The sequence below is a fragment of the Toxorhynchites rutilus genome, chromosome 1 (assembly GCF_029784135.1).
Source record: "Toxorhynchites rutilus septentrionalis strain SRP chromosome 1, ASM2978413v1, whole genome shotgun sequence".
Taxonomy (NCBI): Eukaryota; Metazoa; Arthropoda; class Insecta; order Diptera; family Culicidae; genus Toxorhynchites; species Toxorhynchites rutilus.
In genome coordinates, this window is record NC_073744.1 from 68938659 (window position 1) to 68955164 (window position 16506).

The window sequence follows — 16506 nt, forward strand, 5'->3', positions numbered from 1 at the left end:
AAAAGTAAAAGTTGGGGTAGGAGTGTTGAGATTGTTACAAAGAATACAAAATAAGTGATAAATCTTTGAATCCGCTTGGATAGTCCTTTGATTTATTGGATTCTCAAAAGATGTCTATTTAGCATCTTCATATGTTACCATATTATCGCAGAATAGATTCAATTTAGTTTAATTTTTTTTCTTGCAAATTATTATTCATTTCGGTTTAAAAATAAATTCATGAGTAACGATGTGCAATAGAGTTCCAGTGAGAATGATCAACTCAAATTTACGAATGGGACTTCCTGAAAAGTATTGATTATCTCGAACAAATACACTATACAACATTTTAGCCCATTCAGACTTTACTTACTATTGTCGTAAAGACGCCAAAGTTTGAGTCTTCCGAAAACCATAAAGTCACCGTTAATGCGTTCTTTTGCAGTCAACAACGGGATATCAATATTTTCCTTGACTTCACAATGCAATCAGTCGGTACCTCGTCTCAAGCCTCGGCCACCCAAAACATATTTGGACTTGCTCATTTGAATAATATTTCGATTTTTTTTTTCGAATTTCAAAACATTACTCCTCCCTCATGGGGCGCTAGTCAATTTGTGGCTAAGATACTGCATTATACAAATAAGTCAGTGCAAATCATAGTTATTTTACGTTTACCGGGAGATTTCCTTTTAATTTTTTTATAATTCGATTATCCGGAAAATTTGATCAACCGGAGTGAAAATAAAATCAACATTCCATTTTGTAGAGTCGGTAAGCGATAGCCAACTCATGGCCGTTTACCCTATTAGTTTTCGTGTACTTGGTGCGAGAGAGAATAATGCGAGGCGAGCGATTGATTCGAAGAGAGGGAGAGGGAATCGCGTGGAGGTAGAGAAAACGATTGTGATGTTCGGGGATTATGAGGAGTTTAACCGTTGAGGCGAGTGGAAGCAAATAAAAGGGTTAAGGACAATTTACGGACTTTCAATTATTCCGGGGAAATAGGAGGATACTTTCAGACGAGACGCTACAAATTGGCGCAGTCGGTAGGATCATTTTTTGTGGTAAGTTTCTTGTCAAGAGGAAATCAAGAGTTTGTGTTGAAATTAGCCTTCGACAATTTTGGTCGGCTATTTTTTTATGTTGTTCGTGGAAAAGTGCTACAGTGGAGAAAATTTATTCATTGCCAGTAGGATTGAATATGTAATTTGTTTAGTTAATTAAAAAAATAATAATAAATAAGTGGAAAAGACCGGTTTGTGATAGTGACAATTTACAAAATGGCGGACGAACAAAGGCCTGCAAATTTACACACCATAGAAAGTAAGGTTGAAAGATAATATATTCCAAGCGAAAAGATGCGGGACCGGTTGATGACCGAAGCGCACACTAATACAAAAAGATGTGAGGTTGAGGCACACAAAACAACCGAACACATAAAGATGCGAGACCGGTTGAGGACCGAAGCGCACACTAATACAAAAGATGTGAGGTTGAGGCACACAAAACAAACGAACACATAAAGATGCGAGACCGGTTGAGGACCGAAGCGCACACCATTGAAAGAAATCCGAGGCTGATTGAAGACCAAAACATCATATGCGAGACCGCTTGATGTACACACCAATACCAACCGATGCGAGGTCGGTTGAGTATCAACTTTCACTAGAAATGCGATGCGGTGAGAAACGGAAGCGAAAAAGAAAAATAAAGAAGAACAGAATATAGGTTGAGAACAGCAATGTGAACAGATGTGAAGAGATGTGAAACCGTTTGAAGACCGATTTACTGTTAGAGGTTTGTTAATTGGAATAAAATGTTTAGGGAGCCGGCAGATTTTAGAGAAATTAATGTTGATTGAGTGAAGCGTAAATCAGAGAGGCGGATTTTGATCATGCAATTCGTGAAGTTTTAAGATATTAAATAAACAAATTAAACATCAACCTCAGATGAATTATTAATAAATATGAAGTTATGCCATAAATATTTTCCTAACATAATCAACCATGAAGAGGCAAATTTGACGAGAGATATGTTGATGACCCTTTCAGATGGATAACGACAAAAGCTTTTCTTTGGAGCAATTTAACGATGCAGTTGATGCATCGGATCTCCGCCGGGAGTGGGAAGAGTGGCTTAGGTCATTCGAGCTACTGATGGAGTTGAAGCAAGTTGGTTCACAGCGTGAGAAATTGGTTCTCATGCTCGCACGCGGTGGTCGTGGCCTTCAAAGGATTTATTACAATCTGAGGCCTGTTCCAGAAGAAATTCAACCAGGACCGACAAAAGTACCACTGGCACCCCAAGAGATTCCAGAGTATAATAACGCTGTCAAACGTCTGAATAATTTTTTTGTTGGTAAGCGCAACGAGCGTGTTGAGCTCGAAGTTTTTCGCTCACTAAAGCAGTCATCCGATGAATCGTTCAGCCACTTTATCCTCAAACTACGAACGCAAGCCGCCCGTTGTGATTTCCGGGAACGCGAGGAAAAAGAAATTTTACATCAGGTAACAATGGGCGCTCGAGATGAGAGGGTAAAGGACAAGGGCCTCGAAAACGTGATGGAACTTGATGAGCTGATGAACTACGCCATCAATCGCGAACTTCTGATGAAACAGAAGGAGAAATCACAGTCGTTTAGAGCAGTGATTGAGACACCTGGGGTTTCCGCGGTGAGCCGGGAAACGGAGAGGAAGCCACAATATAGAGAGAAAAACACCGGTATGCGCTATTTCAACCGTGAAAAGCCATGGAGTGGAAAAATGTCCGTCAGGCAGGAATGTGATCGCTGTGGTTCCTGGCAACACCACAAAGATTCACGGAACTGCATTGCTCGGAACTCACGATGTAACAATTGCGGTCGTACAGGCCATTTCGCTAGGAAATGCAGAGCCATGCGAAAGACACAGCTTAAAGCACGCACCACTTGGAAGTCCACCAATAACGAGGCCGCCTACGCCATACGGGAGGAAAATCACAGCGACGAGGAGCCACTACGCCGTCGTCCGAAACCGGAAGAGTCGATGGAGGTAGAATAATGTTTATACTTTATCTCATTCTTGCAATCAATAGATTAGAATTTCTTTTAATATCATCTGTGAACCTCATGTTTCTTTGAGGGATTGTAGTGTCTCGTTGATTTTTTTATAATAAATAAAGCAAAAGTCAGGATATTGGTTTGATTTCCTCCTATTTCGTTTAGATGAATCCAGAGAACGATGGAATTATCACCTACAAAATCGATCAGCATCCAGTAGACTTCTTGATCGATTCAGGAGCAGCAATCAACACGATTACTGAACAAGTTTGGGAGAGACTTGTGAATGTCAATGCAACTCTGTTCAAAAAAAGATTCCACTGTGACCGAAAGTATCTGGCTTACGCTACCCAAGAACCATTGCAGGTATTGGTAATATTCGAAGCATGGATTTCGATAAATGAATCCAAACCGAAGAGTTACGCCGAATTTTTTGTCATTGAAGGGTCCCAAAAATCACTACTAAGTAAAAGAACGGCAGAAGATCTAAAGGTGTTGAAAGTCGGGCTTGAGGTACAGCATATTTCAGTTAAAAGTGAATCATTCCCGAAATTCCCCAACGTTCAGGTGAAGTTGTCGATAGATAAAAGGGTACCGCCGAGAAAAATCGCATACTTACGAATTCCTGTGGCTATGGAAAAGAAGGTCGATCAAAAATTATTGGAAATGTTGAACGGTGATGTTATTGAACCGGTCGTAGGTCCCTCGGAATGGATATCACCAATGGTTGTAGTACCCAAGGGCAAAGATGATATTAGGCTGTGTATCAACATGAAATACCCCAATGAAGCAATAAAACGTGAGCATTATCCTCTCCCGATGATTGATACATTCTTGAATAAACTCAGAGGGTCTACCGTCTTCTCAAAGCTTGACATAACTTCGGCATTTTACCACATTGAATTACACCCAGACTCTCGAGATATCACTACATTCATGACGAGCCGGGGCTTAATGAGATTCAAACGGCTCATGTTCGGAATCAATTGTGCCCCGGAGATATTTCAGCGGGTGATGACCGAGATGTTAGTCGGAATCGAGGGCGTTGTGGTGTATATCGACGATGTTGTAGTGGCTGGAAGCTCAAAAGGAGAACACGACGCCCGTCTCCAGCAAGTACTGGCTGTTCTCAACAAAAACTGTGCCACTTTGAACAAAGCCAAGTGTCTTATTGGAGTAACCGAACTAGAGATCTTGGGTTTCAATGTAAGCGCAGCGGGTGTATGTCCTTCTGATGAGAAGATCTCAGCCATTCGTAATTTCCGTAGGCCAGAAACTAAAGAAGAAGTGCGGAGTTTCTTGGGACTGGTCAATTTTGTTGGCCAGTTTATTCCAGATTTGTCAACGAGATCTGAACCATTGCGGCAATTCATGAGAGGGGATGTTGAAATCTTTGGGAAAGATCAACAAAGAGCCTTCGATGATCTTCGAAACGAGCTCTCTAAAACCGTCCACAGACTAGGATTCTACGACCCAAATGATATGACAGAGCTGTACGTTGACGCTTCTCCCGTGGGCCTTGGGGCAGTGCTCACTCAGCGAAATGGTGAACAGATTCCGAGGATTATAAGTTTTGCTTCGAAGGGATTAACAAAAACCGAAAGAGTGTATCCCCAAACTCAACGTGAAGCGTTGGCAGTTGTATGGGCCGTCGAGAAATTCTACCCATACTTGTTCGGCATCCAGTTCACAGTGTTTACCGATCATAAAACATTAGAATATATCTACGGAGGGAAACACCAACAAGGAAAACGTGCATGCTCAAGGGCCGAAGGATGGGCATTACGGCTCCAGCCATACGATTTCCGCGTAGAACACATTCCTGGTTGCAAAAACATTTCAGACGTTCTCTCGAGATTGATGGTACACCCTGATGCATCTTCAGACACACCCTTCGACGAAGCTATTGAGCATTACCTTTGCGCAGTTGGAGAGGGACCGACGGCAATTTCTCTGCAAGAGATAAAAAAGGGAACTGAGCAGGATAAGGTTCTTAAAGCTGTGATAAAAGCAATATATGATCAGAAATGGCCATCCGAACTTTTTCGCTATCAAGCGTTTCATGATGAACTGGGAATATTCGAGGGAATTATTGTCCGGAATGATAGGATCGTCCTCCCGTCAAGCCTTAGAAAGAGAGCATTGGCGATTGCTCATAGGGGACACCCAGGAGTAGTTACCATGCGCCGAAATCTGCGAGAAAAAGTTTGGTGGCCACATATGGATCGGGATGTCGGGGACCATGTTCAAGAATGTGCTGGGTGCGCTGCAGTTAGTTCACAAGGTCCACCGGAACCAATGCTTCGCAAGAAAATGCCAGATCGTGCCTGGCAAGACATAGCAATTGATTTTTTTTCGGCCAAGGAATGTGCCACATTCCTTGTAACTGTGGATTATTACAGTCGCTTTCTGAGGATAACCGAGATGAAGGGAACGAACGCTGCGAAAACTATCCATGCTCTCGAAGCAATTTTCCGGGAGCACACATACCCAGAAACCATTCGGAGTGACAACGGGCCCCCGTTTTCCAGTGAGGAATTTTCGAATTACTGTGAATCTAAAAACATTCGACTGATTCGTACAATTCCCTATTGGCCACAGATGAATGGTCTGGTGGAAAGACAAAACCAGGGTATTTTGCGTACCCTGCGTATTGCGAAAGCCATCAATACAGACTGGCGCAAAGCCATCCAAGATTATGTATATTCATACAACACGACGCCCCACTCCGTGACCGGAAAATCACCAATGGAATTGATGACCAGTAGACCGGTTAAGGATCTACTGCCGTCTTTGCGGACTGAACCATATTGGCGCCGAGATGAAGAAACCCGTGATAACGATGCGATAAGGAAGATGCAAGGGAAAATCTATGCGGACCAGCGAAGACACGCTAGAACATCAGACATCAATGTTGGAGACAAAGTCATGCTGAAAAATCACGAAACTGGAAAGCTGGAGCCTAAATTCAAACTCGACAAATTCACTGTAGTCAAGAGAAGTGGCAATGATGTGGTCGTTACAAATGACGAGGGCGTTCTATATCATAGACCGGTGTCTCACCTGAGGAAATGGCCTTTGGAAAAAGAAGTTCTACTAGAGGAAGCTACTTCAGCAGACGATTATCATCTCACCCTTCACTCAGATGATACCAGGGAAAAAGGAGAAAGGACGAGCAACCTAACTACAAATACAAATTTACAACATCATACGGTATTTTCTAGAGTACGTTCCTCAGCTACAACGAGCAAAAGTGACGAAGACGGAACAAACGAAAGCAGCGTCGCAAAGCGCCCCACACGTGACAGAAAAATGCCAACAAAATATAATTCATAGTTTAAGTCAGTATAGGAAGAGTTGCAGTTATTCATAACTTGTATCAAGATTTGTTTTATTTTGTCAGAGTAGAAAAGGGATGTAGAGTCGGTAAGCGATAGCCAACTCATGGCCGTTTACCCTATTAGTTTTCGTGTACTTGGTGCGAGAGAGAATAATGCGAGGCGAGCGATTGATTCGAAGAGAGGGAGAGGGAATCGCGTGGAGGTAGAGAAAACGATTGTGATGTTCGGGGATTATGAGGAGTTTAACCGTTGAGGCGAGTGGAAGCAAATAAAAGGGTTAAGGACAATTTACGGACTTTCAATTATTCCGGGGAAATAGGAGGATACTTTCAGACGAGACGCTACACATTTCAGCTCTAGTCGAGAGTGAGCAGTCTGAGAAACTGATCATCCATTGCAGACCATTGGACAAAACGATTTCTTCGAAGATTTGGTGTTTTTGCGAAAGCCATCAAAGTCCAGCGCGGATACAACCAGGTTACGAAACTAGAGGGACGCGATCTAGCTTCATGAGGATGCATCGTATGCCTTTTCGAAATTTACAACAAATCAGTCTAGCCAGCAAGTAATCAACTACCCATCCCCTCTTAGATGGTGCCTACACACGCTAATAAGTGCGATCGTTTGCCCTATAGGCTGCGAATTTGTGCCGAAAAGTCCGCATTTGACAATTTGTATTATAATAAATATTGGACAAGTAAAACTCGAAGTATTTATAAATTGCGTTTCGAAGGTTATATATAGTTACTATTTGGTAAGCAAACTGAACCCTATTGGCTTTCCTTTTAATTGTTATTAGACGACAACTGTTAGGTGCGCACTTTCGAGCATTAGCACATCGAAAAGTTATATTTTCATCGCATCGCATTTTTGCCTTGCGATTCAATTCTTTTCTGAGAGCGACACCACTCTATCACAAAACGATTCGATCCAAAGCTCCGAGGCTAAGCACCCAATCGGATCAGGAAACGAAAGTAGAGCGACAGCAGAAACTAACGAACGAATCATAAAATGATACAGGCGAGCATCAATTAACAAGCGCACAGATACTAAACGATGACTCTCACGTTGTGTTCATTCAGTGTTTTCGTTGACACGTCAGTTTTCTGTTTCATGAGTGTTTTAAAACATATTATTGTGTGCGTTGAATGAATCAAATAAGAGAATGTAACGAGCGCTCGTTGATACGATTGGAACCATCCTTGGCCACATATACAGAATATTCTGTATTTTAGAGATTTTTTTGCCAAATTTGAGATACAGAATCTGTACTGCCCATGTTTGTATAGGAGACGTAAACGACAAAATGAACAAAATCGATTTTTTCGCCGTTTTGCTTTCTACGCAATGTAATACAATTGCTCAACATGCAAACAAACATTTTTTGTTGGAAAACATTTGAGCAATTTTGAAAAAAAAACATGCGTATCACTGTTTGTCCGTAGACTGTAGTTCCATACAGCTTTCATACATCATTCGAAATTCAACAATTATCAGTATTGCTATGTAATATACGTTTAATCTTCGTTTGAATCACATTCTTTGAAGAGTCCAAACATGCATTTCATGATAGTGTCTTATTACTTAGTGTTTTCTAATAGATGAATATAAGAAACCATTGAAACACTGCTCATATAATTACTATTTTCTGTACACTACACTGCGATGAACGGAGAGAAGCAATCGTGTTTTTTAATGTTATAATTACCTAAATTTTTGCATTTGAATCTTCTAGTAGATAATGAAACAATCAGATCAGTAGCAAAATTGAAATAATATTGGTTCTTAGCATTATAACTCTTCGTATTCGACATCGAATTATTCCACATACTCAGCATTTACTCATACCGTTGATGTAAGTCACTCCACCATCTTTATGCGATTGATCGTGATATCGGTAGATCATGTTGCTAAAATTACCAACATTGCAGACTGCCTTCACAAAATCAATTAATTGAAAAAACGCGAACCTGTTGTTCTTATCATATCCCTAAGTATTCAGGAGAAAAAGTACTATTCTAGAATCGCAACAAATCCAGAGCACCAATTCCAGACATTTCACTGAATTTCTTCCAAACCTATTTGATTTTATCCGATAACAATTGAAACTACCGACGGAGACGTTTTGGCTATTATCGGAAATGTAAATACTAACGCTACAGACAGAGCAACCTGGTGATTACGTCTGGCTATGCGAACAAATATTCATTGAAACGATTGATTGTCCGCATAAATAGACGCAAGTGTTTTCCAAATGGAAAAAACAGGAAGTGGGTTATATCTATGGTATAACCGCAAGGGTGACGTAGGACTATCGTTGATTTAGAGATCATTTGTTTGAAGTTGAATCTGAATTCATTCTGAATGAATGAATATTTGGGGAACTTCGAAAACGAGAGCGTTACGTTGTAGGCACAAGGTTTTATGCATCCAATATTGGATACGGAAATATCCTACTGATGGGGAAGAATAATCTTCAGAAGCTATCCTGTTAATTGCGATTGATTGAATGCGATTGAATCACAAAACCAAATATATTTGGTCACAGTGTTACATGGATAGAAAACATTAAAATAAACTCTTTCACATGAATGTATTTTTAAATTCCCAGAGGAACTGGCAGATTATATTCAGTAACGATTAGATATTTCCACATTTTCCTCGATACTGGAAGTCCACCAGTGGTTTATGCTAACTCGATAACCACCTGTTAATAGCACTTGATTGAAACATATTTGGTCATATGGATAGAAAATATTCAAATAAACTCTTTCACATGAATGTATTTTTAAATTCCTAGAGGAACTGGCAGATTATTTTCCGGATCTTTCTCGATGCTGAATGGCATCCAAACGGAAGGAATTCCGTGCGTGTATGTATGTGTGCAGCGGCTGCTTCGATGGTCACCTTCTCTTCTCCTGAAGGATCGGCTTCTCTGTGCTCCTCACGGTTTCAAACAAACTGCTTGCGTTTCAGGGCAGATCTCGATCCTTCGCCGTCCAGCACCCTCAGCAACGATGTTGTCTTGTCGATGTCCTCACGAAAAATGAATGCGTCTCACCACCAGAATATCGCTTAAGTATGCTTATTGTGTGTGATTGAATCGAGAGAAGGCGTGGTTTACGATGGCAATTTGGAAGGCAAACTAGAGGGGAATGAACTCTCTGAGCTCGGAACTTTCGGCGACTGAGCAATAATCGATTGCGGGCGCATACAATATTGGATACGGAAATATCCTAATGATGGGGAAGAATAATCTTCAGAAGCTATTCTGTTAATTGCGCTTGTTTGAAAAATCATAAAACCAAATGTATTTGGTCACAGTGGTACATGGATAGAAAACATTAAAATAAACTCTTTCACATGAATGTAATTTTAAATTCCCAGAGGAACTGGCAGATTATTTTCAGTAACGATTGGATATTTCCACATTTTCCTCGATACTGGAAGCCCATCAGTGGTTTATGCTAACTCGATAACCACCTGTTAATAGCACTTGATTGAAACATATTTGGTCACAGTGTTACATGGATAGAAAACATTCAAATAAACTCTTTTACATGAATGTATTTTTAAATTCCTAGAGGAACTGGCAGATTATTTTCCGGATCTTTCTCGATGCTGAATGGCATCCAAACGGAAAGAATTCCGGGCGTGTATGTGTGTGTGTGTGTGTGTAGCGGCTGCTTCGAGATCTTCCCGGGGAACCGTTTGTGGCATCACTCTCCTCCTGATGGATTCTCTTCTGGCCTAAGGTGCACAAACAGGCTCTTGGTGACACCGTTCATCCGCGCTTATGATAAATGAAGAGCTTCACCACAACAGCGACAACATGCTCCAATCGCTGTTCAATTAGAACTGAGTGGATTTCCGAGCGGCGCTCGCTTATATACCGATTGGTGATTTCAATAGCCTGTTTTGAAAGCAAATTTAAGACTATTGAAACAAGTTTTTGGATCAGAAAGTAACAATTATAGAACGCGTAGAAATTTTATCTTTCGAATGAAGTGTTTATCATACCATTTCGTTCAGTTGTTTAAGAGCTATTAACACTCAAAATCTCGGTCTCCGGCGTAACGCTTTCGTTTTCGAAACTTTGATTTTACACCCCGGTATAGAAATGAAAGACGTAGTCCTACGTCAAAATATGTTTTATTCCGCAAATTTTCCTAGGTCCTCTTTTTGCCGATAACATCCTTCAACTGGGCAGATTATTTCATTGGAAATTTGCATGGTTACGCTTGTAGGCAAAAAAAAAACCACAAAATTGCGTTTTCCCAACACTAATGGTGTTGGTGATTACGTCTCCTATGCAAACATGGGCAGTGTATATACAGAATTACAGATTTTCATCAAAGATAAAAAATTACAGATTTTTTTTAAAATTCAATTTTGAATATTAAATTTATTACAGTGTATTTTTTCTATCTACCTTCGTACTAATAAACTTTGTTTTTTTTTTGTAAAGTCATGAAGATATCTTGATTTATAAAAATGTTGAACCATATGTCAGTTTTCATTTGTTTGAGTAGGTCATACAATTTAGAGAATTATAAAAAAACCTTTTGACGATTTATTTTGCTGTATACGATTTTAACAAAACATAAATAGGAAAAATAAATCTCTACAAATAAAAACAGGAAGTGGGTTATATCTATTGTATAACCGCAAGGGTGACGTAGGACTATCGTTGATTTAGAGTTCATTTGTTTGAAGTTGAATCTAAATCCATTCTGAATGAATGAATAAATGAATATTTGTGGGACTTCGAAAACGAGAGCGTTACGTTGGAGGCACAAGGTTTTATGCATCCAATATAGGATACGAAAAACCTTGTTCTGAAGAATAATCTTCAGAAGCTAACCTGCTAACTGTACTTGATTGACAAATCACAAACCCAAATGTATTATATGGATATTTTATGGATAGAAAACATTAAAATAAACTCTTTCGCTTGAATGTAATTTTCAATTCCAAGGGGAACTGGCAGATTATTTTCCAGCAACGATTAGATATTTCCACCTTTTTCTCGATACTGGAAGCCCACCAGTGGTTAATACTAACTTGATAACCACCTGTTAATAGTACTTGATTGAAAAATATTTGGTCACAGTGTTACATGGACAGAAAACATTCAAATAAACTCTTTCACATGAACGTATTTTTGAATTCCCAGAGGAACTGGCAGATTATTTTCCAGGAATGGTTAGATCTTTCCGGAACTTTCTCAATGCTGAATGGCATCCAAACGGAAAGAATTCTGCGCGTGTATGTGTCGATCCTTCGCCGTCCACCTCCTCCAGCACGTTAGGCAACGATGTTATCTTGTCGATGTCCTCACGAAAAATGAATGTGTCTCACCACCAGAATATCACTTAAGTATGCTTTTTGTATGTGATTGAATCGAGAGAAGGTGTGGTTTACGATGGCAATTTGGAAGGCAAACTAGAATGAACTCTCTGAGCTCGGAACTTTCGGCGACTGAGCAATAATCGAATCGATATTGGATACGGAAATATCCTACTGATGGGGAAGAATAATCTTCAGAAGCTATCCTGTTAATTGCGATTGATTGAAAAATCACAAAACCAAATGTATTTGGTCACAGTGTTACATGGATAGAAAACATTAAAGTAAACTCTTTCACATGAATGTATTTTTAAATTCCCAGAGGAACTGACAGATTATTTTCAGTAACGATTAGATATTTCCACATTTTCCTCGATAGTGGAAGCCCACCAGTGGTTAATACTAACTCGATAACCACCTGTTAATAGTACTTGATTGAAAAATATTTGGTCACAGTGTTACATGGATAGAAAACATTCAAATAAACTCTTTCACATGAATGTATTTTTAAATTCCCAGAGGAACTGGCAGATTATTTTCCAGGAATGATTAGATCTTTCCGGAACTTTCTTAATGCTGAATGGCATCCAAACGGAAAGAATTCCGCGCGTGTATGTGTGTGTAGCGATGTCTTCCCGGGAAACCGTTTGTGGCATCACTCTCCTCCTGATGGATTCCCTTCTGGCCTAGGGTGCACAAACAGGCTCTTGGTGACACCGTTCATCCGCGCTTTCATGATAAACGAAGAGCTTCACCACAACAGCGACAACATGCTCCAATCGCTGTTCAATTAGAACTGAGTGGATTTCCGAGCGGCGCTCGCTTATATACCGATTGGTGATTTCAATAGCCCGTTTTGAAAGCAATTTTAAGACTATTGAAACAAGTTTTTGGATCAAAAAGTAACAAGTATAGAACGCGTAGACATTTTATCTTTCGAATGAAGGTTTTTTTCATACCATTTCGTTCAGTTGTTTAGGAGCTATTAACGCTCAAAATCTCGTTCTCCGGCGTAACGCTTTCGTTTTCGAAACTTTGATTTTACACCCCAGTATAGAAATGAAAGACGTAGTCCTACGTCAAAATGGAAGGCCAAACGTGTTCTGCAGGATTTGGAGGTTAGATTCTCGCAAACAGGAGCAGGGAAAAAGCCCATTCTGGCTGCTAATCGTTTGCTGCAACCAAAGGGAAAAAACTGAATGGGTTATACCTATGATATAACCGCAAGGTTTACATAGAACTGCTGTTTGCTTAGTAATCATTTGTGTTTCTTCAATTAGCAATAATCGCACCTCGGATGTTCCTCATTGAGTGCGATATCGCCTCTGCGCAGATCTATCTTTTGTATGTATTGATTAAATTATTAATTGAACTAATGAATGAATGAAACATTTTACGAATTTAATTGCAAACAAATCTAAATTTAGGTCAATTCACGCATTAGGGTAGTAGTTATCGCACCAAATAGTTATCAACATTTTGCCAACATCATCAAACGGTATGCGTAGAAATTCAGTAAGCTGACGACATGAAGAGATATCTTTCAACGCAGCCTTAAATAACCGAGCCAAAGCTTTGCATTTGTACCCGCTTTTGTAGACCGTGTTAGCAAAACGAATTCCGGAGCGTAAAAATGCATGGCAGTATAAAAGTACTACCGACTTGCATGAATCTACAATGCCGATTTTCCCAACTTCTTGGTTTCGGAATCTGTATTGGGAAAACACATTCCGGTTTGCAAAAATGCAACCGAGTACAAAAGTACCCACAGCTTGCATCTAATTTGCAATACAGTGGAACCTCGGTTATCCGCGAGCGGATGATCCGCGATGCGGTTTATCCGCGAAAGCGAGTTCCATAGTAATGCTATGGACTTTCCCGGAAATTATCAGTGAGGGTTTTGCATTTTTGCTTTGGTCATGACTTTCACATTATTTGACCTTATAGATGGATAGTTTAATAAATTCCTGAAATGTTGTGTTTGCATCTCTTTTTTAGTCATATATTGCATTATCCGCGGTGACCTAACCAGACTATTCCGCGGATAATCGGGATTCTACCGTACCAATTTCCCCAGGATCCATGGTTTCGGAAACATTCCAATTTGCAAAAGCGCAAACGAGCACAATAGTACTGCTATTTGCATCTAATTTGCAATGCCAATATCCTGAAGCTCCATGGTTTTGACGTCTGTGTTAGGGAGTCATTTCAATTTGCAAAAACGCAAACGAGTACAAAAGTACCTGCTGCTTGCATCTATTTTGCAATGCCGATTTCCCCAGGCTCCATGGTTTTGGAATCTGTGTTAGAGAAGCATCTATTCATTCCAACGATCGTACCTCAATCGTTGCGCAATCATAACTGAGTGGATTTCCAAGCGGCATTCGCTTATTTACTGATTAGCGTGATTTCAATAACAAGTTACAAGCATTTACGGCGTAGACATTTTATCTTTCGAGTTAAGTGTTTATCATACCTTTTCGTTCAGTTGTTTAGGAGGTATTAACGCTCAAAATCTAGTTGCTCCGGTGTAACGCTTTCGTTTCGAAACTTCGAATTTAGAATTCCCAGTATAGAAATGAAAGACGTAGTCCTACGTCATAAAGAATGGTTGAGTTAAAACTGATCTTGATCAAATACAATTTTGTATCTATTCAAATAGACCTGTTTCCTTTAGGAATTGGATAGTTGCTACCTCTTCGGTGTCCTCTCGAGCCAGTGCTGTTTTGATGCTATCTCCAACCTGAAATGTATATCTGATATCATTAAATACATGACAATCAATTATGAAGTGCTTCGCTGTTAACCTTACGTTGCAGGAACTGCAGATTGGAGGGTTCGTGTTGGAGATTAAGAACATGTGCGTCAAAAATCAAAACAATATTTCTAGTGCAGCGAAAAAAAACTGTTTTTTATATGAAATTTTTAAAAATTAAATTTGAATTTTTCATCAAATATACCTTAAAAAAACTGCTTACACAGTAGATCCAAAAATGAGTTCCAAACACGAAAAAAAATATTTTGGCATGAAAACTATGTTTTATCAATACAAATGAAACCATCCATCTAGAAGGTCGTGTACACCAGTGATCAAATAATATGAAAGTCATGACCAAAACAGAAGTGTATGAGCCTATAACTCACTGACAAATTCCGAGATTTACTATGGAATTTGCTGTCGCGCATAATTGGGGTTCCGCTGTACTGCCGTTCTACGCATAGTTGTCCCATGTTACTTTTTGACAATTTTCACTTTTCTTCATAAAACGATGTTTTTATGCATAATCTTCTGGAAAAACACAAAAAACCTTATTGTTTGTTCCCAGTATTTAAAAAAACAACATAAAATTCAATTGTCCCATTTTGATATTCTAGGCATAACTGTCCCACTATGTATTTTTTGTAGATCTATAATAAATGAATCGATTCAAGGACAGGAATGTTATGTGCATTATTCATATAATAATATAAACTGCTAGGAGTGCTTTTGAAAGAAAAGGGTCATCCATATACCACGTACACTTTCAGGAAAAGAGGAGATTTGGTCAAAGTATACGATTTGTAAAAAAATCCAGAAATGTATGCATCAAGAGAGAAGAAGAGAAGGACTGAATTGACTGAAAATGAACTTACGTGGTTTATGAATAGCCCCAATTGGTATAATCTAATGGAAGTGTAATGTGTAAATTGAATGTGACGGCAGCATAATAAACATTGAAATATTTTGGTATAGTTTTTTTCAAATTTTTATTTTCAGGAGATCTATGAAATGGAGATCTCATGGAGATCTATGAAATGAAGAAGTATATAAGCATTAATTTGTTGGCATGTTCTCGAAAAAAACCTTCTTGGCTTCTGGAACAACTGGAAGTATTGCTGCCAACAACAATTTCTTCCGTTGCTTTTGAATTCCTCTCGGAGCTTTTTGCCACTTCATGCCGCCATCTAACGAAAAGTGACCAGCTGCAAGCATCGTTTGCTGTTTCTTAGATAGAAAAACACAATAATTCAGTTGCTTGCTGTCAACAACATCAGAATAGCCGATATCATACCGACCTTTAGCAATTCTGACCCATATAATATTCTCAATATATGGCCGCGGATTTAATTTATTGAGAGTGTATTGAGTAACGGCAAATTCAGTTTAAAAAAAATGAATGCTCTGCATGTCCATCACATCGACGCGCTTCTTGGCCCCTCCAACAGTCTTTTTGAAATCTTCGAAATCCACTACTCGGTCGTGTCGCATGGCAGTTTCAACAGCAGCATGAAAACTGTCAGCCGCCATGAACGTATGACCGGATTCGAAGTATTTCAATACAATCTCCTTAACGTCAACTTTATCGTCGTTCAATAAGAGAACAAGATGTAGGAAAAAGCTCCAGTACTGATACTAGGGATACTACATTACTATATACTACACACCGATGCCACTTGCTACGGCACCAATTATGTTTACTTTTTTATGCTATGACATTATTTTATTTTATTGACAATTTTCACTTTTGCTTCATAAAAGAATATTTTTATGCATAATCTTTTGGAAAAACACAAAAAACTTATTATTTGTTCCCAGTTTCAAAAAAACAAAATCAAGTTCAACTGTCCCATGTTGATATTCTACGCATAACTGTCCCACCATGCATTTTAAACCCCTAATCCACCTAGATTGCTTCAATTGAGGGAATCTCTTCACATTTCATTAAACAATAGCTTAGTGCTTATAAAAAACCCGGTGTATTGCTAAACTGAATTGCTTGAAGCTTCTGCCAGACAAATGTGTTAGAAAATTTTGAT

At 39.3% G+C, this 16506-nt stretch overlaps 2 protein-coding genes and 1 pseudogene across 2 annotated transcripts; 2 read left to right on the forward strand and 1 right to left on the reverse strand.

The window, feature by feature from the left end:
• Positions 1-918: 918 nt before the first annotated feature.
• Positions 919-3040, forward strand: LOC129763341 (uncharacterized). The gene is made up of 2 exons (XM_055762305.1): positions 919-1046; positions 2034-3040. Exon 2 carries the CDS (start codon positions 2034-2036, stop codon positions 3018-3020), a length of 987 nt encoding a protein of 328 aa, XP_055618280.1. The 5' UTR covers positions 919-1046; the 3' UTR covers positions 3021-3040.
• A 144-nt stretch (positions 3041-3184) lies between these two features.
• Positions 3185-6355, forward strand: LOC129782198 (uncharacterized protein K02A2.6-like). Its single transcript, XM_055789571.1, has one exon. The coding sequence runs from the start codon at positions 3185-3187 to the stop codon at positions 6353-6355; it is 3171 nt and encodes a 1056-aa protein (XP_055645546.1).
• A 6622-nt stretch (positions 6356-12977) lies between these two features.
• LOC129763823 (U4 spliceosomal RNA) lies at positions 12978-13046 on the reverse strand (annotated as a pseudogene).
• Between the last annotated feature and the right edge of the window lie 3460 nt (positions 13047-16506).